Below are 25,012 nucleotides of genomic sequence, written 5' to 3'. Positions count from 1 at the left end.
ATGTCACACCAAGAAAATTGCTTTGATTCCCCAAAATATGTAAAAAAAGCCCTCCAGAAATAGTGTTTACTGATTATTACATTATTTCACAGAATGAAAGATAAACGGAAAAAAGAGTCCAGGTAAACCAGAGGTGAAGATTTTTTCTGACTAGGAAATGCAGCTTATTTTAGTTGATTCAGCTATTAAAAATTAACCAAATTCAAACCCACTTCCCTATGCAGTAAAAAAAAAAAAAATGCAAAAGCAGCAATGAGATTTTGAAATGAGAAATGAAAATGGAATGAAAAAGCCATGCAGGGATCCACAAAGAATGCCTGCACACAGCTCCTGGAGGGAAGCAGAGTTATCACACCTTTATTGGACAGATTTATCAGCCACCATATAAAAAGATGACAGCCAAACTGAGTTCCTGAGCAGAACAGCCTGCCCTCCACCCTGTTATTTATCAGGACCTTGGGAAGGCTGTATCCATCACTGGGGAAAAATGGATTAATTTCTGCTGATCTGGGTGAATTCTGGCTAGGAAATCAAAATCTAACACACAGAGGAGCGTTCCAAACCCAGACCTTCCCTTCCAACAGGTCAGTCCAGCTTTTGCACCCCTCTGGGGATTCCTCCAAGACAACACACAAATATCAAAGGCTTCAAAGTGTGATCCCAAAGTGGCAGTGTGAAATGAGCTCACAAAGCTGGAGCTAAACCCCTGTTTTCCATAGGAAGCAGGATGTTTGCTGCTACACAGTCTGACAAACCTCACAGGCACAAATCACCGAGAGAGAGAAAACTGCTGCAGAAAAGGCATTACCACATTTATCATTTATCATTTATGAGCTTACTTTGGTACCAGCGAGTTCTTTCATCATGAAGAGGGAATCATCAGCTTTGTCATCGTCATCATCATCATAATTGGGAGAGGGGGTTCCTTCTGCCCCTTGCCTGGACAATCCTCCTCCTCCTCTGGGATCAAAGGGATCCACCACGATGGGCTCTGTGCCTTTGATCTCACAGCGACAGAAGGGACAGCCCTGGCCCTCAGATTCCTGCAGGGGACACGAGAGATCTGTCACAGCAGCCTCTGGGGGGCACAGTTATCACCTGCTCCACAAACAAGCAGCTTGTAACCTGCTTTTTGGCAGGGAGCTTTCAGCTGAGAGGAACACAAAGGCAAACTGGGTTAGAAATATGGAATATTTTCTCCTTGAAGTAGAAAAACAGCACTTTAGGAAGTATTCACAGTTTTTTCTTATTCCATATCAAGAGATGAGGCATCTAAACAGCTTCTGATGCTGTGACATAATGAGAAAATGTTTCTGCTATGTTCTCTCCACACCTGAACAGTTCTGAGAATATCTGTAAAAGATACTCTGTATAAGACTCTGTAAGATATCTGTACAAGAATACCTGTAAAAGATCAAGCAGCTGCCCTCAGAGAGATAAAGAAGAGACAGATAAAGAGGCCAAGGCTCACCTGCCAGGCTGTGAGACACGAGGTGCACATCAGGTGCCCACAAGGTTCAATCTTCACGTCCTTGTCGTTCTCAGCACAGATTTTACACAGCTGGAACGTGGAGCCCATCTCACAGTACAGCTCATATTGTTCCTGAGGGAAAGCCAGCATAAATCACAGCATAAATGCAAAGATTTCAGCATCATTTTACATGCTAGATACATCTATCAAGTCCTGAAAAAAGTGGAATTCAAATTATCCAATAATTTTCATTTAAGCATCCCAAGAAAAGCAGGGCTCAAGACATGTTGATGTTGAATGGCACAAAAGCATCAATGTTGGCAGAACATTCTAAAAATAAATGCTTAAAATCTGTTTTTGCAATCTCATCTGCCCATCCCTATCACACAGAGATTTCTGAATTTTGTAAAATACCGCAGCACTAAAAACAAGTCTGACAGAACTGGGTGAATAGCTAAGGAGGGTGGAAATCAAGGAGAAAGGCTGAGAGTTGCATGGAATGGAATATTTTATAGAATATTTTACTGACCTGTGTAACTTTAATGTGGTCCTGAGGTGTGGGCTCACACAAGCCAGTCAAGTCAGGATTCTGATTCCGGCCATCAGGAAATAAATAACTGGAAGAAGTTGGGAGAAAAAATATCTCTAAATGCCTGTACACACATGTACACACCCACAGATCTAAGGTTTCTTTTAGAGGTGGGAAGGGAAGAAAGAATGAAGGTGAGAAGCAAGGGGTGGGAAGTCAAGGTATTCTGAATTCTAAAGTTTTGGAGGAATTTTATGATTGGACCAAAATTAAACATGTTATTCTTAAAAGTATTGGTTCAAATTAAGGGTTTGACCAAAAAAAGGAGGGATTTATGAGAAGGGAAACACTGGTGCACATTTATCATCTGCTCCTGCACAGCTCCGCAGTGCAAAGACAGCTGTCAGTAATTCCTGAGTGCCAAAACAGTTCAGCAATGACTGATTCCACTGACAGCAATGGTGTTATTCAACTTTTAACTGCTTTGTTGTCCTAATTTTTATGAAGTTACTTACAAGCCTTCCCTGAAGCCATCAATGAGTGCTTGGAAAAGAGGTTTGTTGTGGGGGATTGTCTGGAGAATGTTCCCATCTGCAGTGACGTAGCCGATGGCCCACTGACCCAGGCGGGTACAGCTCAGTCGGAAAATGTAACTAAAAACACACAAAGGAAAAGAAAGCTCAGCTTGGAACTGACTGAAAACATTCAATGACAAGTAGGCAGCCTTTGTCTGGCCATATCAAGACAGCAAATAAAATTAGTAGGAATAACTTGATGATTTGTAGCAGCTTTCCTCAAGTGAGGCCCAGGCAGTTCAAAGGGGAACTTTGCAATATGATACAAAATGAGAAAAGAATCCAACTGGCCTCCAGGTGAAATTAAACCCAGAATCCAAAGCAAGAGAAGTTAACATCCTCAAAACCATTTGTTTCAAATCAACTTTGAAAAAGCCAACAAGCAAACACACTCTAGGAGGTTTCCATGTTTCAAAGCAGCCCAGAAGTGACCACACAGGCTGCAGAAAGGAGCACAGAGAATCTGTCAGCCCTGCTGCCATCAGTGGTGGCAGGCAGACCCTCCCTGCTGGCTGAGCCCTCTCTCACCTGCCAGGTTTGTGAATGAATTTCTGCAGTCTGGCCTTCACCTCGTCATAGGTGAGGAATGCCATATAGCCAGGGTGAGTCACTGCCAGGCTGTTCCAGTTCCTCAGCAAAGATGACCAGGGCTGGGGAAGCACCAAAGAAACCAATTAACCACACACTTCTGGAAAGGGTTAATATTCCTGAATCAAAGGGTTCTGCAGTTAGAGAAACATGGTTCTGTTCCACCACAAATCCAGCACAGAAACCAAAACATTTATTCCTGTGCACAACTTGGCATTTGAATTTGTTGCTTGTTGGGGATAAAATTATCACCTAAGACAGACCTTAATCAAAACTCCTTTAATAAATATAAAAGGAGAAGTCACTGAGGTCAGAGCTTAAGAATAGCCATCAATTGTGCTGCTTCTGCAGAGAGAATGAGTCATTCCCCAGACAGGGATAAAGGCAGGAGTTTAATGAGATTATGCAGAACCCAGGAACCATGACTGCTCCCTCTCCAACACCGACTTCCTGCATGGCCTGGGGACAGTGACCTCCCCTCTGTGTCTCAGTTTCACTGTCTGTAACTTGTGACTGTTCCTCACCACCCCAACCTCACCAGGGTGTGGCAAGGACTGTGGCTGGTCTCAGATCTGAATGAAGAAACCAGCACACACATCTCAAATATTGCTTAAAATGATGCCCCAAAAGTCACAACAACCACCTGAAATCTCTAATCCTGAGAAAGGCTTGGCTGTGTAAATCTCACCTGGTTTTTCCAAGTTTTTTAATTTCTCTACAGGAAGGTATCAGCACTCCCTAAGAACTCTGCAACCTCTGGAATTTGCAGCAGCTCTTGACTTGTTCTTTATGTACAACACTTGGAAAAAGTGCTGAATGAGATCAGCTACATTGCAACACCAAACATGGAAATTTTTCATCTAGACATATCTTAATTACAACCCACCCCATCACATGGGAAAAGGCAAGGCAGAGCCAAAGAAGTAAGTGATTGTTCTTGTAAATACCCAATTGTACCATCAGAAGCTGTGTTTTTGAATTTAGCACTATTAGAGACTGTGGGGAAGAATTTTACCTACTGTTAATGTCCCTTCAGTGATACAGAGATTTCTCACACACACAGACACGTTCACAACATCCTGGCTGGGGCAGTTCAAAAGATAGGAAACCCAAATTTCCATGCTTGGAAACAACCCCCTCCATGGAAAATAAATCTGACAATAAAGAAAGGGATGAGGGAAGAGTGATGAACTAAGCTTCACATTTCCTGCCTTGCAGAAGCTGTGTCAGAGCTCCAGTCTCCAAGTGACCTTTGAAAGAGAAATCCTGATTCATGGCAGGATGCTGAATGTGCCTGGGAGTTGCAGTGTATATTTAGGGATTTTTTTTTATTCTACAGCCAGAAATATTACTCACATTTACTGCAACATGGGGCCTTAAGTAATACTCTTTAAGGGACGGAGGGCAAGACGAGCAAATCCCATACAGCACAAATAATGAGTGCAAAATATTGGATAAAGAAGAGGGAAACACTTGAAGTGATTCCCACAGCTCAGTTCCCACCTGGAAGAGGCGTGTGAAGATGTCAAACTCAAACACTGAGATGTAATCATTGCAGGTCAGGTCAATGGTTGATTTGAGGGCCATGGCCTCCAGGCCAGAGCTGATGGGATGCACCTCGTGCAGGGCCTGCCGAAAACTCTTCCAAGGAACAATGGTCCTGGGGAAAGCAGGGAAAGGCAAAGGGCTGAGCACCAGCACCATGAACACAGCCACACCTTATCTGTGTCAGCATCCATGTTGTGATAATAGAGGGAAATCAAAAACAGCCACACGAGATTTATTCATGTCACACAAAAAACAGATTTCTTGGTACTGCAGGAAATCAGCAACCAAATGAAATGATGGCAATTTTCTCTGCACATGCAAAATTTTGGAATTAGAAGCCCCCCTCTGGTTTCTCTTTTCCCTTTTTCTGCAGTCCTACCACAGCATCATTATTGATAATGATTTCAAAATGTTGCAGCTGGCAGGGAAGAAGTTAAATTTAGATGATTAAAAAAAAAGCTGCAACCAACTCTAAAGAAGGATTAACTGGAGAAGGAAGATAATCAGAAGCCAAAACACAGGCTCCTGTTTAAAGGAATATTTTCCTTTTTTTAATAAATCAAGTGGCATAGAAACACAGGAAGAAAATGCCTCACTTCAGACAACTGTGCTATTCATGAGTAAATACATTATGGCTTTTTGTTCTGACAGCTACTAATTAAACTCTTTAGGTGAAGTACCTCAGCTCCCTCAGTTTGAAAGCAGTACCCAATCCATTAACTTTAATCCCCAAACATTGCTGTGAACACCTCCATGGTTCATTTAGCCAGTGTTTCATTAGATACAGAAATTAAACCTGACATTTCAGCAGTCTGCACACAAAGAACTGCTGCATTTCCCTTTCCCCTTCACTCTTAGCAAAGACATTTTGCAAACAGAAATTCAGAGGAGAGGTGAGTAAATGATTGGAAAGACTAATTGGAGGGAAGATGAAAAGAATATAATATTATGGCTTAGTTAAAGAACAACCCATGTTGGGGGCAAGGTAACCTTTGGAAGAAGAAAGGATTATTTTGCATAGCTTGTAGAGCTTACTTAAAAATTAAAGAATTAAATCAAGGAGAGGAAAATTTAGGTTGAATAATCAAGGAAAACACTGTGACAATACAAGAGTCTCCTGGGGAAACTGAAGAAAGATTCATCACTTGAAACATTTAAAACCAGACAGGACAAAAACTGGGAAATTTAATGTAGGAATGACCAGTAGGTCTCTCCCATCATTTATTTGAACCTGACAAAGCCCTTCCTGAAGGGCCAAACAGAATTCTTAAAAACATTGGGTGCTATTTGCTCCCACACCTGTTTTTAAGCACAATTAGAAACTTACTTTTCACCAAAAGCCTTTCTCCAAAATTCTGCAGCATCTGCCTTGGTGATCCGGAATGTGTCCCCCTGGAAGAGGCCACTGGGGAAAATCCCTTTGAGTTCTGCCAGCATGTGGCTGAATATCAGGGACAGCTTGGTCAGGTTCCTCCTGCAAAGGACCACAAAAATTGTTTATTTTAATAAAAAAAAAGAGTTTAGTATTCCAAGTAAAGCAGAATCAGCACTTATCGCAATTTAAGAATGATCCCAGCATGCAAAACTCTGATTTGGGGCTCTCTTTCAAGTGTTTCCCCAGCACTTAGAACATCCAAAACATGGGAACTACCAGCAAGATCTGTTGTCTTCAAGACATTTTCCACAACGCCAAACTCTGTATAATCTCTTTAAGGTGAGCAGGCAAAAATCCTCCCATGGAAAAACACGTTCACAGAAAATGAGCAAAACCAACACTCAGACCTCACCTACTGAGTATTGAAGGCAAAAAAACTCACCAGGTTTGAGTCTGAAAATTCCTTTTGAGAGCACATAAAGCTGCTCCTGCCCCAGACAATGGGAGCTGAATGTCTCTGCAGGTCTCCAGAGGCTCCCAACACAATAGATTTGCTCAGGGAATCTCTAACTGATCCTAACAGGCCCAAGCTCCCAAGGGAATGCAAAAACACCTGCAGGTTCTTCCTAAAATGGTCACAACTTACACACAAAAGCTCTCCAACGGTTGTGTTTAATTATCCAATTTGAATTACAGCTGGGACCTCAAGTCCCTTCTCTGCCTGGTGCCACTGAGACATCAGGAGTGCTCCATCCCACAGGAAATGCCCTTTTTTAAGCTGGAAAAAATATATTTATTTTCTGCTATTCTATTCACCAGAGACACCTCTCTCTCAAAATAAATATTCCAAATATTCTCCTCCACTCCACTAGGAATAGTTCCTGAAAAGTCACAGGGATATTTCTAGGCCAGAGGGGTTTTTTTCACCCCCACATCATGTGCTGGGAGGTAAAAGAAGGAACTGGCAAGAACAACTTGTGAGCAGTGCCCAACACACCAGAGCTGCTCAGAAACCACCCAGACATGGCACAGACTCACTTGTGGCACTGATTATTTAAATATCGAACCACACAGGGAGGGAACATCCCCAACACATTGGATTTTCTTCTTTTCCCATCTCTCTCCCTGAGTTTGCAGAACATTGGTGTTTGGCAGCAAACTCCACTGCCCCAGGCTCCAGCCTTTCACCAATTTCTGGTGTTCTGGTTGGAGTGGTTCCTTTTCCCTTTATCTTGGGTGTTTTTCAGACACCACTTGCTCCAAACATGATATTGCCACTTGAAGGACTCATCCTGTAAATGTGCCTGATTGCAGAACTGACCTCCAGCCTTCCCACCAAAATTCCCTGGACATTTGGGACATTTCCCACATTTTCACAGGGTCTAGACTCAACTGGAAGTGACCGCATTGCTTGACACATATTCCAGTATTCCCTCAGCCCCTCATGAGCCCTTCCTCCATACCCTGACAGTCTGGGTAGATTAACAGAGCCCAAAACTCTGAATTTTCTCTGACAGCAGTTCTTTCCTACTCTTCTTTATCCAGCTACATTTCCATTAGTGTGCAGCAATGAAAGCTGCTCAAAGTGTTTATGGAAAACACCAGCTACACAAAGAATTCTGGTTTTTCTCATTTCAAACATGTCCAACCACAGCAGGTGCTTGGGATTAACTCAAGGAAAAGCCCCCAGCTGCTCCTCCCCGAGCTGTCCCATTCCCCAGCTGTCTCTGGATGTGTCACACACTCACACTGGGTATTCTGAAGCAGTTCTACAGTCTGGGTTTGGCAGGGTAAGTAATTCAAAGCTGTGTATTTCTCTTTGCATTTTGGGGAAGGCTCAGATTCTGAGCTCATGGTACAGGGAAAATGATTTAATTATAAATTCCCACCCCATGGAGACTCCCACCATGTCTCTGCAATGCCTTTTTATGATAAACACTAGAAAAATTGTAAATCAGAGGTGTGGAATTCTGAAAGCACTCACTCATAAAAAGGCCAAATAAAATGAGGACAGTGTGATTTAGTGCAAGAAGAAAAAGCAAACACCAGGCTGTTATCAATCATTTAATCTACAACCCAAGCAAAAAATGATGGGCTTTTTATAACTGAGTTTATAAAAATAGGAGCTTTAATAAACACACTAATGATTGTGTACTCTCCTTTTGCTGCCCAGCACAATGTGGGGAAATTTGTGTATGACAGAAAAGCACTCTGATGAATTTCTGACCCTGAACAAGTGCATGGTTTAAACAAAACACTGCAAGAAGCCAGAGAATATTCCTGGGCCCAGCTGTTTATCTCTTGTGCCTCAGCTGAGCTCCAGGAAGTGCCTGCACTCAGCTGAGCACATCAGTTAATGAGAGAAATAAGAACTTCCTCAGGCTTAAGGATGGATAAACAAATGGTTGTACACACACACATTGAAGGACTTGGTTTCCAAAACCAGCTGAACGTTTTAAATTCTCAAGGTTATAATATTTTTTTATAAAAATCCAGCTATATTGTGAGTAAATAACAGGAAAAACCACAGGAAGTGAACATAAAGAGCAGCAAATTGCAAAATAGTTTGTGTTACTGGCTCTTACATACAGCAGTTACCAATCCTGTGCTAAAAGGACAAAATATTTCCTTTATTTTAACAATTTACATATTTGTAAATTTACACAGACCAAATAAACACTTGCAATTCTAGAGAATATTTTTATTAGCATGTCACAGCTTACTGACGATTGTGCTTTATTTTTAGTAACATCAGAACTGTCCTTATTGCTATTGCTTCAACTAAGCAGATGTGAATGTACTCTCAGAAAAAGGGACAACATTAAAAAAAAAATATGGGTTTAGACTGGAGATTCTCACACAGTTTTGACCACAGACCTCCAGCAATGTCCCATTTTTTAAAATTTAACCTAAACACAGTAATGCACACAAAACTGTCACCAAGGGCTCCACCAGAGACAAGTTATGAGTTAAAGAACTAAATCTTACGAGTTCAAATTAAATCTTACAAGAATTAATTAAAATGAAATCTCCCAAGCCCAGTTTGGGAAGAGCTGAGTGCAGCACCTAAATCCTGTGGAATTTAAACACCTGCCAGTGTTTAAACGCTGAAAACGTTACCCAGGGAGCTCAGGCCACATCAGAGCTGTCCCCAGAGTGTGCAGGCAGCTGCAGGAACACCTGGGCCAGCTTCAAAGAGCCAGAGCTGACTGTTCTGTGCTCACAGCACCAGCTGAGGTGGGATTTCACAGCCCTGAGGGTTTTCACACGTACGTGCAAAGCTCTCCGTTTATTATGGTTGGAAATAACGAATCAACATGTGAAAACGTCAAAAGATAAATATTTTGTTTTTCGCTGTGTACAGTAGCCAAGTGTTTCACACATGGTGAGGAACACCTGCAGCTGGAGCGTGGAGGGATCAGTGCTTGTGCACTGGGAGTGAGTGAGAATTGGTTGTGGGACCAGCCAGGCACAGCTCCAGAGCCTGCCCAGCTCAGCCCCTGCATCCATCAAGCTCTGAATTTGGGGAACCAAAACCAGCATGAAGCAAGAGGGTTCCTTCAGTTACCCCCTCCTTCCTGCCCTGAGCCCCCTCTGCTGTGGTTCTGCTCTTCCTTCCTGCCCAGGATGGGTTTGGGTTTGCTCCACACCTTTCTGTGAGCAGACACTTCCAGCTGCAGCCCCAGCTGGGGGCTCTGCTGGTGTTGTCTCCCTCCCCCAGACCCTCAGCAGATCTTTCCTTCCCTGTTTCCTGTATGGGCTCCATCTTGGAAAGCCATTAAAGGTCTGGTTTAATCAGGGACGTGTCTCTCAGCCACGTTGACACAATTAGTTAAATTAATGTGCTTTGTGACTAAATGCCTTTTCCCCTCAAGGCAAGGTTAGTGTGGCACAACCATTTCTGCCACTGCCAGCTACGATTTTTTCATTTTCTTCCAGTATTTCTCCCCTCCCTCAGAAGCACCCAGCTGACACAATATAATTTAGTTCCTCACACGTAGCAAGGATCAGCTCCACAGGCTGATTTAGTCACAATATTGTGCTCACATGCCATCATTTGACGTGCACACAGTGTCTGTAAAGCTCATTCTACTGAAGACATGTTACAAACACAGAGGAATTATAAAGAAACCAACCTCAAAATGCTTCACTCTCTGTAATTATTGTCCTCATTTCTTATTCTTACACTCTTACCACCAGATTCTGTTTAGGTGACACAGTTAGCATCCACAGGATAAAGTGCAAGCTCCACTACTTATGAAAACACCAACCACAAACCCACAGGTTTTTTTCCTATAACTGCACCTTACAATTTTATACTTGAAGAGCTAAAAAAAAAAAATAAAGAAAAAGAAACCCAAACAGTCTTTTAACGACTCCAACAAGTAAAATGCACTTTCAGAAACCACAAAGATGTGAGGTTCTCATGTCACAGGGGCTTCCAGATGCACCAGGCATGAGCAGATTGATTTCAGCAGAGAGTTTGATATGCCTGGCTTCAAAAAGAAGAATTTCAGGAGTTTTCTGTGTGCTGGTGTTCACAGAAGCAGCGAGTGGAAATGCTCGAGGTGATCCCAAGCTGTCTTTTGTAACCCTGAGGCAGCTCAGGCTCCTCTGATCAGGATAAAAATAGAAACAGCGGAACTACTTTCAACAAAACTTGCAACACAGGAAGTGAATGAAATTCCACTTAACTATTGCTGGCTCAACAGAAGGCACCTTACACAGCCAGGCTCTGTAGCACTCACAGGATTTCCTCAGAGTAACTGAAAGAATGGATTAATATTACATGTATTGCTTGTTCCACAGAATTTTTCACCATCAGCTCCTCCTTTTTCAGTGCTTTAGGTATTACAGAGCAGTTTCCTTATGCTCTGCTGAACCCTGGCACTTTTCAGGTCACATAAACATATTTTAACACCTTTAATTCTGTGAGCAGAGCCTGCCCATCACTTCAAAAGGTAACACAAAACACATTAACCACCCAAAGTCATTACATATTCCTATCAGTATGCAAATGGCTGTGACTGATGGGAAGCAGAAAGGACACCAGGCCACTGTGCTGACCACAAGGACCAAACCCACTGACCTTTAAAGCATCTGGAATTATTATTTTTGGCACAAGTGTTGGTATTACATTATTTTTTCTCTGTTAAGAAGCTAGAAATCCACTTCTAACATTTAAACTTTAGAGATTATGCTTTCAAGAGAGGAATACATTTGGTATTATTAATGGTCTTTAAAGAGCTCAGCACATATTCAGAGGACTGACAAGGTAAAGGATAAAACTCTCACTTAGGTAACAGATTCATTTATTTTACCAAATTCAGGGGATTATACAACAAATGTACTGCTCAGGACACGTCTCATTATACCTAATTTTGGGCTCTGTGCACTGGAATAAAAAATTGTCTTTCAGGGGCTATTTGCAGGAGTTAAAGAGAAAAACAAAGCACAAAAGCCCTGACTCCAAATCGTGGAACATCCCATATTTCATGATTCATCTTCATAATCTCAAAACTGGATACCTAGTGGGATTGACAAGGAGCTGGGGCAGCTTCAGAGTAGATATTAACAATATCTTTATTCTAAGGAAAAATATTCTTTATTTTAGTTTGGGCAGGCCCTGGCACAGCTGCTACCCCTGGGAGTGCCCAAAGAACAACCTGGGACAGTGGGAGGTGCCCCTGCCCATGGCGAGGGGTGGGATGGGCTAAAATCCAACCCCAGAAATCCCAAATGTGGCATCCCAGCCCTGAACACCCCAGAGACACGATAAAGTTGCCAAGTAGCAGCAGCGGCAGATTTTTGCCAGCACGGAGAAATCCATCACACTCCCAACGATAATTACTACAAATGAACCAATGCTTGTAATTCCACCCACAACAGCAAGTCCACAGCCTCCCATAAAACTCTACAGTTTTATAGGCTCTGAGAGGAAAGAAGAATGAAAATCTTCCTTCCTTATTATGCAATCATCTGAAATCTTGCATTTGTCCACAAATTGATTTTCAAGACGGTTGGTCCAATTTTAGACAGAAAGAAAAAGAGAATGAATGCAAGCTTAAGCCAATTATGCTAAGTGTTACTTAAGTTCCAAAACTATCACCTAAACTGCAATTTAAAACCAAATTAGAAAGAAATAATTCACATTCCTCCCCTCCAACAACATTTGCATGATAATGAATTTCTTCTTGGGTAATAAGCAGTTAGTTAGTGTTCATATGCTGGAGCCTGGCAAGGAAACCTTTCTTGTGGGCAGCTTTGGAGCCTGTTCTTTTCTTTAAGATGTTCTAATTTAAATGCAGATGTAGACTTCACACTAGTGGGTTTTGTTTAAAAAAAAAAAAAAAAAGTGCTGTGCTGCTGTATTAGAAGGAAGTGCCAGAAAGAGGACTCACACACACCATTTTGAGCTCCACATTTTGCACTATCTCCTTTTCCCTGGGCAGGAATGTGTGCAAGAGGTCTCAAAGATGAGATTAGAGAATCAACCCCCCTCATCCCAGAGGGTTTTCTGGTTCAGGGTTTAACACAAATGTTTTCCGACTTTTTCCTCTTTAAATTCCAACCTTTTTCTTTTTCATTTTTTTTTCTCCAAGTCATTCTTCACGCACTTCCTTCCCCTTCAGAGATATGCATGGTCATTTCCAGGAGACATTAAACACTGGGAGCTTTTTCCTGTGTAAATTAGTGAGTCCTAACATTGGAGAAGAATATGAAATCCTGCTGAGCCAGCATCCCCTAAGCTCTTGTCAGAAGAACAATTAAACATGGAGCAGCTTCCCAAAGCTTTTTTTCACCTATGGAAAAAAGTTTATTGTATTCCCTGCCTAACCCCATTTTCTTTATAGATATTTTCTATTTTAACTGGCTTTGTTAGGAATTTGTTTCCCACAGCTGAACTAGAAAAATATCTTGTGCCACTCCTTAAACATCCAGTCCACATCCTGAAAAATTATTTCTCCTCACTCACCCTGCAGCTTCCATAGCTGTGCTCTAATGTGGAAACATTTGCAGTGCTCTGATTTTATTTAGAAAATAACCTCTCTGAATTTTCCCTCCTTATAGACTGGTTTAACATAATTAGTAAATTTGATTCTTTGGTGAAAAATGGACTCTTCAGCCTAATTAATCCCTTCCCAAGGAACAGACAATTCCTCTACCTGTCTCCTGACCAACAAGCTATTTTTCACTCCTGCCATGTCAAGTATAATCTATTTACACAACTGCAAAACCACTGCTGCAAGAAGTAATTGATGTAGTGTGGAAAGCTGACAAATTGCAGCTCTTCTGTGCAGGCAAGAGGGCTGAGAAGTAAAAGCTTCCTGCAATGGAAACAGAAAAAAAAATAGTCCAGCAAAACCACCAAGCCTCTAAATGAAACTGAAATCGAGACCTGAGGCAGGTTCAGCATGTTCAGAGTAAGAGTGGCACTGCCAAGCAATGCAGCCATCACATTGCAGGGAAAATATGTTTATTTCATCTTTTTGTTGTTGTTAAAAAGGAAACTGAAAAAGTTCACAATGGAAAAGTCGCTTATTTACCCCTGGATCTATAAATAAAAGGAAGCAGCACCTCGGGAAATGTGCTCAGCCTTCAGAATTTCGAATTACTGACACAGCCAACACATCATTAGATCTTTTCCCTTTACCTTATTACAAGCACACAACAAAATATCCAAAATTATTAACTAGAAACACTACTTGTTTCCAAGCCTGCAGATGTTACTTTTAGCTATCAAAACTCAGAGGAGCAACACAGTATCTCTAATAAAATCCCCAAAGTTACCAAGTTGCATTTGATCTACTGGCTAAAATTCAGTTTTAAACAGTAGCCAGAAGTTACTGCTCCTACCTATCAGTCAGGAAATGCACCCAGAGCTTTAAAAGCACCCTCAGCAGCATGAATTTTTAAACAGACATGGAAGTGAGCTAAAGCAGAATTTAAATAGCATCTTGAAAGCTCTCCTAACAAAACAAGTGAGCTCTCCTCACAAAAATCACAGCATGAGTTTACGGCAGGAGAGGTACAACCATGGTTAATTTATATATTTATAGTCTGAAGCACTGTACACCAAAACCACAGAGCTACAGAGACCTCCCAATGTCTGAGGGGAAGTACACAGAGAGCAAGTTGGAAATAACAGGAATAGAGGGTGATGCTCAAGTGATCAGGGCAGTTCTGATCCCACCTCAGGCATTTTTCATGGGCTGGAGGAGCAAACTACACCTGTTCATGCAAATGTCAAAATTGTGCCTTCTGCTCTACACCAGGAGCCATTTGGGGGAGAAAATAAGGGTATACACAACAGGCAGCAAGATGAATGCAAAGTCTGCAGGAGAGGAGGAAAAATGCTGCAAGAACAGGGACAAAAAAGTCAGAAAAGTCAAAACAACACATCTATTAAAATTTTACAGTCCTGTTCTCAAAACACTGCAGAATAATGGCCACAAGCATGCATGAGATCAAGAGCAAAATAATGGCCACAAGCATGCATGAGATCAAGAGCAAATTAGATTTTATATATATATATATATATTTATACACACATATACAAACTGCCATGAGTACATTCCCAGTGAACACCAGATTCAGTTTCTATTTGTTTGCTTTAGAGACTGCTGACCATCTTCCATAAAGCCTCTCGCACGCTTGGGAGTATTTGAATTTATTAATGTATTAATAAATTATTATTGATTTTGAATTTATTAATTCTTACTTTAAAAGATTCGTGGTTTTCTTCAGCTCCTAGCAAGGTGAGAAAATTTCAGTTTCTTCACTTTAGATTAGCATATATATATATATATACATATACATAGATATATATAGATATAGATATATAGATATATATACTAATATATAGATATATATATAAAATATAATACATATTTTATATATAAAATATATTATTATATATATATGATATATATATAGGTATAGGTATAAATTTCTGCATTTATAGTATACATATTTTATATCTATGGCTGAATTTATAGCATAAATTCATTTAATTTAATTAACATATAGCACTGAAGTATTGGGTTCCAAGAGCTCCCACAACCATGGAATCTGGCACTGGCAGTGCAGCATTTAACAAATCCCCAAAACCAAAATCCTCATTCTTTGTGTAGGTATCTCTTGAACTGGTACACAAATCACAGGCACTGGCTGCTCTGCTCTTGTCCTTTTTTGTGACAAATGAAAGAATTGAGAATGTTCCCAAGCCCAGCAGCAGCACAAGGAAAGGCTCTCTGTGTTACCCCTCCAGGAACAAACAGCCACTGCTGCTTCCTGGGCTGTGCAGCAGCAGAGGAAGATGCCATGAGAGTGGCCAAGATGTGATGCTGTTTTAATGCTCGTGTTTAACACAAGTCTCCCCACAGTTCCTTCCCTGCTAAAGCTGTTTATTCATAAATGGGACAATTAGCAATTCCCCCAGGACTCCTGTGCCTGCTGTGAGAACAGCAGCCTCTGCTGCAGCCCTGACATTGCCATCTATCAATCTGGATTTCCCCTGCTCCCTCTAGTCAATTAGTTGGATTACAAACCAACTAGGATGATTAACCCCCTGGAATTACTTCTCTCTGCTCCTCTCTGAAAAACCAAGGCACTGGAGGTGGGATTTTGGATTCACGACTGGCACAGCCACCACTTACCCATCAGATGCTCCAGATTTATGACAGATCACAATACACACACAGTTAACAGCACTCCAGAAAGAAATTTCCATTTTTTAAACCATTCTTCAACACAGGCAGTAGCAATCGAAGCAGCACCAGCAATGCCTTCTGGAGCCACTGTCAGCCTTTGGTTGGAGCTCAATATCATGGAATATGCTACACAGAGTTCAATATTAAACCAGAAACATGTGCCAACACTTTTCCCCCTCCAGTACTTCCAAGCTGTTGCCAGGCCGTTAACCACATTCTCCCCAGGGCAATTATGTTCAGCCACTGGGTGGTTTTCACATTTTTTCCACCTTTTTTTTTTTTAATTCAACGTCTACTCCAAAAACCTGAAATGAGTTTAGTGTTACAAATGTATGCCTTGTATATCTCTGCACAAATGTGTAAGATGGATCTTTTCCAGAGTTTTACTCCACTCTTCATTCATTTTGTCTTTTCTGAAAGCTGGACGAGGAAACACCTTCTCAGGTACACTAAGTTAATATTATTTTGTTCAAGAGAGCCTTATGGAGGTTTCTACCTCCACCTATCCCTTTTTTAATGCTGTTCAACCTGAGGGTGCCCCTTGACCTCAGCTATGCCTTTGTACAAAATGAAAGGAGCTGACACCAGATCTACCTTAAACACAAAGCTTCCAACGCATTTAATTCCTCCAACAAACACCTAAACCCATTTCTCTCCATTACCTAGGCTGGGAGTTCTCCTCGTACATCCTCTCCTTCCCCTCCTTGAAGAGGCTGATGGTCTGCTTGGTTTTCTTCATCAGGTTCTCCATGAAGACCCTGAAGTACTCGTTGTCGCCCAGGGTCTCCATCTTGCCCTCGTAGCGGGACAGGATGGTGCGCAGGTGCTGGTAGGTGTCAGGCAGCAGGTCCAGGATGTAGGGAGGGCTGTTCTTCAGGGCCAGCTTGGGGTTTTGGCACAGACGTACCACCTGCGGGATTGGAGAAAGCAGCTCTGTGAAAACTCCAGGAGAGGAGCACGAGCAGGGGTTAAACACAAGTCACACATTTGTCGTAATTTGCTGGGCAAGCCCAGATGGAATCACAGAATCCCAGAATCCCCGAGGCTGGAAAAGACCTCTGAGACTGAGTCCAACCTGGTCCCCACCTCACCAATTAGACTAGAGCATTCCTTGGATACCTCCACCACCTCCCCTTCCGAAGCCTGACCATCCTTTCCATGGAGAAACTCCTCCTGATGTCCCACCAGCACCTTCCCTGGTGCAGCTTGAGGTCCTTTCCTCTTGTCCTGGGAGCAGAGCCCAACCCCAGCTCACTACAACTTTCAGGGAGTTTTAGAGTGATCAGGTCTCCCCTGAGCCTCATTTTCTCCAGATACTGAGCCCAGCCACCATAAAAGAATGCAATTTGTGGGCTGAAGTGCATGTGGACTGATGAAACTCATGATAATAAATTGATGTGACAGGGGAGGGGAAAGGAAGCCACTTCACCATCCGCCATAGCCAAATGTTTCCATTATCTAAACTCAGAGAATTAAAGGGAAAGTTGATGGCAAAGCAACTTTTGAAAAAATTAAGTATAAACTTTCAGTTCTAGAAAGGGCTGGAGTTAGAGTTGTGAAGTCAGTTTTGGATCAAGTTGACAAGGTAAGAAGCAGCAGTCTGACACTTCTATATTCTGTGATTTCCAGCAAACCTGAGCACAAAATGTAGCCACACTTTGCTAAAGTTCTTCCCTATAATGAACATTATGTGGCTGCTTAACACCCTGCATATAAATGAGGTCTAAACTCAGGACACTGAGGGAATTACAGATATCAAACAGTGCAGAATGCAAAGCTTCAGTAAAGTGGATAAGACAAAGCAAAAGAACAGTTTAACATCCTTCTGCAGCATCTCATTCCCACAAACCCTTGTGAAACCTTCAAGAGGAATTGAGCAGTTCCCTACAGTGCAGGCTTAAATACCTACTTCCTTTAAATATAGCTGGTAAACAGAGTCATTCCTCCTGAAACACTGCTTTAGCTTTTCACTTTGCCATTTAGGGTATGTGCAAAAAGCAACCTTGTGAAGTGACACCTCCGATTTTATCTGACTTACAGCAGTGTCTGTACCAAGAGCTGACCTGAGAAAGGTTCAATTCCAGCCAAGAGAAAGGCACACAGTGTATCCAAACTCCAACCAGAAAAATCAGACTGCTGGCAAAAAAAAAAAAAAAATAAAAAAATAAACATCTAAAAAAGCCTCGGCAAGAATACATGGGAAAAACAAACGACTAAAACTTTCCCTCCATTTTGAAGAGGCTGCCAAGGCCTTGAGATAAAGAGATGGATGGCCAGACAGCTGATTTAGTCAATTGATGCTGATGCCTCAACTGCTGCTTCCTTGGAGCCTGTGAACATTGTACACTGAACCATATCAACAAATTGAGTCAACACATTTGTCCCCTGAAAAAAAAAAAAAATAGTTTCACTATGAGCATGGAGAGGTTCTAAATCTGCTCCTCAGACCCAGCTGAGCTGTGCTCTGGGCAGCAAAAGCTTTTCAGCAGAAATTGTTTATTATACAGTGGGTTGAAAACGTTAACAAACACAGTCAGCTCTGAGGAGGAAGCACATGAAGCAAGCAGAGCCTGCACTTCCCTCATCTTGCTGGAAATAGAGAACAATTTGGCCGCTACATTCTGAAATTACCCAGCTATGGGAGCAGCAGACCTGCTGCATTTCAGACTTTGATATCAATTAAAACAATTCCCCCACAGCAGCAGAGAGTTCTGCAAACTGCTCATTCTCAGAGCCCCTGTAAAATGCTTCCCAAGAAGCAGATTCCTCAAACAGTTAACAGAAAGGTCAAAACTTGCTGGTATTTTATTATCAAATCAGCTTCTTTATTTACCAAGCAAACCAAAATTAGCTAGGATGAGCAGTTAAACAAAACTGCATAACTAAGAACTGCTGCCTCATGAGCAAACTTGGGGTTTTCGCAACACGGCAGCAACAAAAGCATTTTGTGGCATTTTCCTCGTTTCTCTACGTGTGCACTTGCAGCATCATGACAACATCCAAAGGAATGTTCCCAGCCCTGGGAACAGCTGCCCCTCAGCAGCCTTCCACAGGGACCAGCAATGTGGAAGGAAATTGAGCAAAAAAGCAGAAAAATATTTTTTTTGTTTAGGTGTGATGGCAACGAACAGAAGCAATCCACGGGTTTAAATTATCATCCAAAATTTGCCTGGCTCATGTTGTGTTCTCTGAGGAACAAACCATTTAGGGAGATGTTTTTGGGTTTTCAGACACACCAATAAAGCTCAGCATGAAGAGAGGTAGGCCTGTGAAGGACCTGAAAATTGACTTCACCCATTTCCATTTTCCAAATGCAAGTCAAAAACCAGTCTTCCCAACTGAGTTTTGAGGAAAGAATCTAGGAAAAATAATCTCATCTACATCTTCAAGGCCTGGAATTGAATCCTTGCCCTCAACAATCTGCAGCTTGCCTTGACTAATTCTGGATTTAAGAGTCCCAGGCCTGATGAGCATCCAGGGGCTACTCCCAGGTAAGATTTTCCCTCTCAGGCAGTTCTGAAAATTCATTTTTTCCTTCCTTTACTGCACTGAGACCACTCCTCATTCCAGTGCAACAAAACAAAACCTACTCAAACATCTCTTATCTCTTGCTAGATTTGCGTTTGGCCTTTCTTCTCCTCACAATGAAGGTGACCTGCAGTGGCACTTCTCTATATCAGTTCTAGGAACTGAATGGTATCAGGAAACCCTTTAGGGAAGTTTTATCTCAAAGCTCCTCTTCCTCCTCTGTTCCTTCCCACATTTATTGCACTCTGCTCCAGCCCAAGCAGCTCATGACTAACCCACCTATTCCTCAAATACCACCCACAGCAGGGAACTCCAGGGGGCTGCATTTCATCTCTGCTCTGCAGAGGAACGCAGAAATGTCACCTCATTCAGCTGAAGGGGAACATCCAGCAGGGATGGGAAGGGATATTTTATGTCCATGCTCTGTGTGACCACGTGTAGCTGTGGGAGGAATGGCACTGACAAAAAATTAGGGCTTCAAATGAAAGAATCTGAAAGACATAAATATGTCAGGCAGCTTATGGAGAGCATTACAGGGAAAATATTTGGACAAGAATCAACTTGCATAGGAAATTCATCAGTCACATCCCAAAGCAGAGATGCACGAATGCTTTGACAACAGCAGCTAATTATGCAGGCTAACAAATGAGGTCGTGAGTGTGGTGTACCCACACAGACACAGCACGCAGCTCTGAGAGGCAAAAACATCATCTATTAAACATGCACACAGGCAGGTTTTTATCTGCACCTGGAATTTCATTTTCCTGGCCCAGAAATCTCACCCATTCTCAACACCTTCCATTCATTTAGCATTCCTCGCCGTGAGCTTCGCTGGGTTTTTGCTACACCACGAAAGAGATTCTAATTCAGATGTGTTCTTTGAGTGTGCACAAGTACAGCTGAAATCTAACTGAAATCTGAAAGGCTTTTCAGAGCCAGAACTCTCCTTTTGTACCAATCAGACTGAGCAAGACTTCAAGCCTGAGAGCTTCTGGATGCTGCCTGTGAGTAAACCTGGAGTAAAAGAGGTTGATGTAACTTGTGACAAACACAGCAGCAGCCCTGGCTTTTCTGTCACTGGAGAGAGAACACACCCAACCTGCTATAAAGACCTAAAGCTGTGAAATTTCACTCCAAAAAACACCCTGCTGCATTTTAAAATGCCACAATAATCAGCTTTTTATTCAGGCTAATCTTTTCCTTCGAGCAGAGCAGGTCATGAGCTCAAACACAAGTTGCCATCTATAGCCACACATTCTGCAGAAGAATATGTGCATTCTTACAGGTTACACTTATTTAGGGTCCTGTCTCCATGCCCAAGCTGCCTCTCCTACATCAGCACTTGGCCCTCAGAGTGTGTAACAGAGCCAATGGCACCTCTGAAAGGGGTTTTTTGCTCTGCCCCAGTCTCTGTAGGTGATCAAAGCTCATCACAGGCACAGCAAGGCACAACCATAAACCCTGCCTTTTGTGGGGCCAGCCAACACAGAGTGATTTCTTGGCAGGAACGGGATTTAATACTCCTTTAAAGAAGTCATTTGCTCTGCCTGCTCTTAGCACTTACTGCAGGAGGCTCAGCCACTGCATGGATAAACAATGCAGGGGAAAGCCAAGGGAAATGCACAAGCCTGAGGGGCAGTTGGATGAGGGATGGCCAAAATCCCTGCCTGCTCTGCTCCCAGAGGGGAGGGAGGTGGCCAGGTGACAGTCCCCAAGGCCTGGGGGCAACTTGGGTGATGCTCTCACTCTACACCACTTGTAGGGCCCTAAACTCAGTGCCATAAACTGCGCTGCACATTTCAGACTGCAGCATGCCAAGCCTAGCCTTGATTTCAGGGCTGAATAGCAATTATCAATGAAAACTCCACCAAAATTCCATTTTTATTTTGTGCCTATTTCTGTGTGCCTGCTTTCACTCACTTGGTCATTCCCTGACAACCCCCCCAGCATTTCTGGAAACCCTGGGCCGAGCAGCACACCTAGCCAGGCCAGTAAATCAAATATCCCATCACACCAACAGGCCAAAAGGTCTGGTGTCCTGCCCCCGGCAAGAGCCATTTCCTGGCATTTGAAAAGGAGGAGGAGGAGGAGTGGAGTCTTAATGACCCCAGAGAGCCCCTCCTGAAGGTGTGGGGCTGGAAGAAGGCCTTTCCAGCTCCCACGCCACAAGTTTTTCTCGTTAAACATCACTTGATGCTTTATCTTCCTCTAACTACTGATTGCACAAGGGTTTATTCAGGCTTTTACAGTTTTCCCTCAGTTTTAAGGAAAAGGTTTTGTCCTGAGTGCAGCAACACATTCCTGTTCATTCCAAAAGGAATAACCTGGCCTGCCACAAAGCTGCACCATCCATTACCCACACACCAGGCTCTATTTGCTTCCAAGGAGCAAATCCTGGATTTCTCCCTTGTCCTGCTGCTGTCACCACCTGCAGCTCCCCATCCCATTCCCAGCACCACCAGTGCCCACCCCAGCACCTACAGGACTGGAATTATCTATACATGTATATAATTAATACAGATATTATTCTACAGGCTTGGAAGGGACCCACAAGGACCATCCAGTGCAGCTCCTGGCCTTGCACAGGACACCCCAACAATCCACTCTGCGCCCAAATGCTGAGCTCTGGCAGCCTTAGGGCTGTGACCACTGCCCTTAGGAAGCATCCCAGATCTTCTCAGGCACTTCCAAATCCTCCATTCCAAACCGTCCCCTCTTCCTCCACCTTGTTCCTTGCAGAGCTGCTGATCTCCCTTCATGCTGCCATCCCATCCTGGTGCTGCCTCCCCGCCATGGCTCACCTCCCCACCGAGTTCCACATGGAATCACAGCAGGGTCGGGGTTGGAAGGACCTTAAATCCCATCTTGTCCCTGGCAGGGACACCTTCCACCACCCCAGGCTGCTCCAGCCCTGTCCAGCCTGGCCTTGGGCACATCCAGGGGCAGCCACAGCTTCTCTGGCACCTTGTGCCAGGCTTGCCCATCCTGCCAGGGCACAATTCCTCACTCCCAATACCCCACCAGTGCCAAGCCATTCCCCCTTGTGCTGTCACTCCAGGCTCACCACATCCTCCCCCCACAGCGCTGCCCCCCATTCTGTGTCCACACATCCCTGAACCCCCCAAATATCCCCCCTGGAGCCCCCGATATCCCCCTGGAGCCCCAGCCCCTTCTCTCCCAGCCACCTCCACAATTCCAGGCTCATCCCAGATCCCCCCTGACCCCAGAGCCCCGAACCCCCCAGGCCAGCCCCGTGCCACAGCCACCCCTCCCCACCCCAGCGCCCTCCCCACCTTGTCCATGAGCTTCCAGCACTTCTCCACCATCTTCTTGTCCACGGCGCCGGGCTGGTGCGGCCCGAGGTGGTGGTGGTGCGGCTGGAACGCGTCCTTCATCAGCCCGATGAGCCCGCCGGGGCCCTTCTTCAGCGGCGCCGACATGGGGGCGCCCACAGCCGGCCCGTGGGGCCCGTCCGGCACCGGGGCCGCGGCCCTGGAGGGGACCGGGCTGAGGGCGCTCCGGGCCGGGCCGGGCCGGGCAGGGCGGCGGCGGCGGCCGTGGGCGGTGGCGGCGGCGGCGGCGCCCGGTTCCAGCGAGGCCCCGCCCTCCTCGCCGGCGCTGATTGGCCGCTCGCCCCCCCGCGCGCCCGGACACGCCCCCTCCCCCGGGGTGGAGCCGGCGCTGATTGGTCGCGGAGAGAAGCGCATGCGCGGTGTGGCGGCGTGAGGGCGGAGCGGCGGCCATGCTTGGTGCGGGCGGGGCGGGGCGGGGCGCGGTCGCCATGGGAACGCGGGGGCCGCGCTGGCCCCGCCGCCCCCGGGACGGACCCGCGGCCTTGGCGGCCCTTCCCGTGGCCGCCTTGCGAAACCGCGGCGCTTCCGCTTTCCCGGACACGCGTTCCCTTTTCTAAGAACGGCCCCGACGCGGGGAAGCGGCGCTGCACGCACCCCTCTCCCGCAGAGGGATGTGCCCGAGGCTGGAGCGGCACCGGCAGCGGCAGGGAGGGGATGGGAACGGGAGAGCGTCCGGTGCACCTGGCAGGTACCTGAGGCCTGTCCCCGCAAAGCAGGGGAGGCAGAGGCCACCGGGGCTGAGTCCCCGTGCCCGGCATCCCGGCTCCAACCGGAGAAGGAGCGGGAACCGGGCAGTGAGAGCAACAGGGAGAGAAAAGGGGAGAGAAAAGCGGAGCAGGGAGAGAAAATGGGACTGGGCAGTGAAAAGGGGACCAGGGAGAGAAAAGGAACCAGGGGGTCAAAAGGAGGCAAGGGAAAGAAAAGGGAACCAGGGGGAGAAAAGGGACCAGGGGGGACAGAAAAAGGGATCAGGGGGAGAGAGGAGAACCAGGGGGTCAAAAGGAGACAAAGGAGAGAAAAGGGAACCAGGGAGAGAAAAGAGAACCAGGGGTCAAAAGAAGGCAAGGGAGAAAAAAGGGAACCAGGGAGTGAAAAGGGACCGGGGAGAGAAGAGGGGAGCAGGGAATCTAAAGGGAGCCACAGAGTGAGTTCAGCGCTGACGCCACTAAACCTTTAAAAAAATTACAACATGGGCTTGAGAGTGAGTTGAGTTCTGTTTCTTTGCTGCCTTCAGATCCTCTTTTCATCTCCTCTCCAGGCAGAAGAACACATCCTTTTGCAAAAAGCAGCTGTGGCTGCTGCCACAGGGGCTGTAAGAGGAAGCCAGGCAAAGGCAAACTGTGGGTTTGCCCACATCAGTCTGGGGAACACGAGCACCCCAAACTCGGGCCTGGAGGTTGGACAGCACAGCCCCAGCCCCTAGGTCCAGCCTCCTGCAGGGAGCTTTGTGGCACCCACTTGCTGAGGAGCCAAATGGACAGCACGGCAGGAAGCAGCACTAAACACAACAAGGGAGCCCAGCATGGATTGGTTATAAAACTGCCTGCCTTCATTTTATTGCCTTTGGTAAAGCTTGGTAAATATTTCTGGGACAGGCAACTCCTTGTCTGGCTTTAATTACCTGGGCAAATTTTCCTAAGGATTATATTGACCTCAAATATGTCACGGTTTATTGAGGCCGTGTTCCTGAGGCTTTTCCCATTAGGTGCTAATGGATTCTGGCTAATAGTCAAGCAGGATTGACCACCAGCAGGTGCCCTGGCCAGCTCCACGCTACCACAACTACCTGGGGAGAGAACTGGGGAGGGCAACACCGCCTTTGTGAGAGCCAAGTACAAAAATCACCGTGGCTCTGATCCAAAGAGATCAGGGAACACGCTTGAGTAATTGCATTCCTGACTATCTGCTTCTCTGGGCATGATTCACCCCGAGCTGGGGCTGGGAGACTTCAAGCAAAGGTTGATTTTGCTGGGGACTGTTGTGACTGGCTCACTTGGGACTTTTGGGAGGGTTTCACTTGGGATTATTGGGACTGGTGCAGGGACCCCACACCTTGGTGCTGCTGGGGGCTCCCAGCCACGCTTTTCCCTTGACTGTTCACCCCCAGACAAGCCTGCAGCTGCCAGCTCTGCTCCCTCCCAAGCTGTCAGCTCCCAGAATTTCTGGACAAGGACTTTTTGCCCCCCAGCTGCCTGCACTGAGCCCAGAGGACACGAGGCAGGGACTCCAGTGTGGCGCTTCCGTTCACGCTCGAGAAGGGGCCGAGGTAAAACCTCAGCCAGAGGTTTGTGGTTCTTGGCCACATGCAAAACTCTGTGCTCGTTTTCACTCT

The 25,012-nt window shown here is 44.9% G+C and overlaps 1 protein-coding gene across 2 annotated transcripts in view; it reads right to left on the bottom strand.

Moving 5' to 3' along the window:
• The window catches only part of CBL (Cbl proto-oncogene), a 36,697-nt gene extending 13,892 nt beyond the window's left edge, over positions 1–22,805 (bottom strand). Inside the window, exons 1-10 of one of the 2 annotated variants that reach the window (XM_063178587.1) lie at positions 22,621–22,744; positions 17,863–17,935; positions 16,462–16,709; positions 6,039–6,185; positions 4,667–4,823; positions 3,104–3,225; positions 2,516–2,653; positions 2,001–2,088; positions 1,472–1,603; positions 840–1,043 (exon numbers count right to left, since the gene is read on the bottom strand). In XM_063178587.1, coding sequence (XP_063034657.1) covers positions 840–1,043; positions 1,472–1,603; positions 2,001–2,088; positions 2,516–2,653; positions 3,104–3,225; positions 4,667–4,823; positions 6,039–6,185; positions 16,462–16,589 — 1,116 coding nt within the window. In that variant the 5' untranslated portion in view covers positions 16,590–16,709; positions 17,863–17,935; positions 22,621–22,744. Of the gene's footprint in view, positions 1–839; positions 1,044–1,471; positions 1,604–2,000; positions 2,089–2,515; positions 2,654–3,103; positions 3,226–4,666; positions 4,824–6,038; positions 6,186–16,461; positions 16,710–17,862; positions 17,936–22,620 lie in introns of both variants that reach the window. The other variant, XM_063178586.1, reaches the window with a different exon arrangement.
• Positions 22,806–25,012: the final 2,207 nt, after the last annotated feature.

Source organism: Melospiza melodia, chromosome 29 (assembly GCF_035770615.1).
Source record: "Melospiza melodia melodia isolate bMelMel2 chromosome 29, bMelMel2.pri, whole genome shotgun sequence".
NCBI classification, from domain to species: domain Eukaryota; kingdom Metazoa; phylum Chordata; class Aves; order Passeriformes; family Passerellidae; genus Melospiza; species Melospiza melodia.
This window is presented reverse-complemented; position numbering and strand designations above follow the sequence as displayed.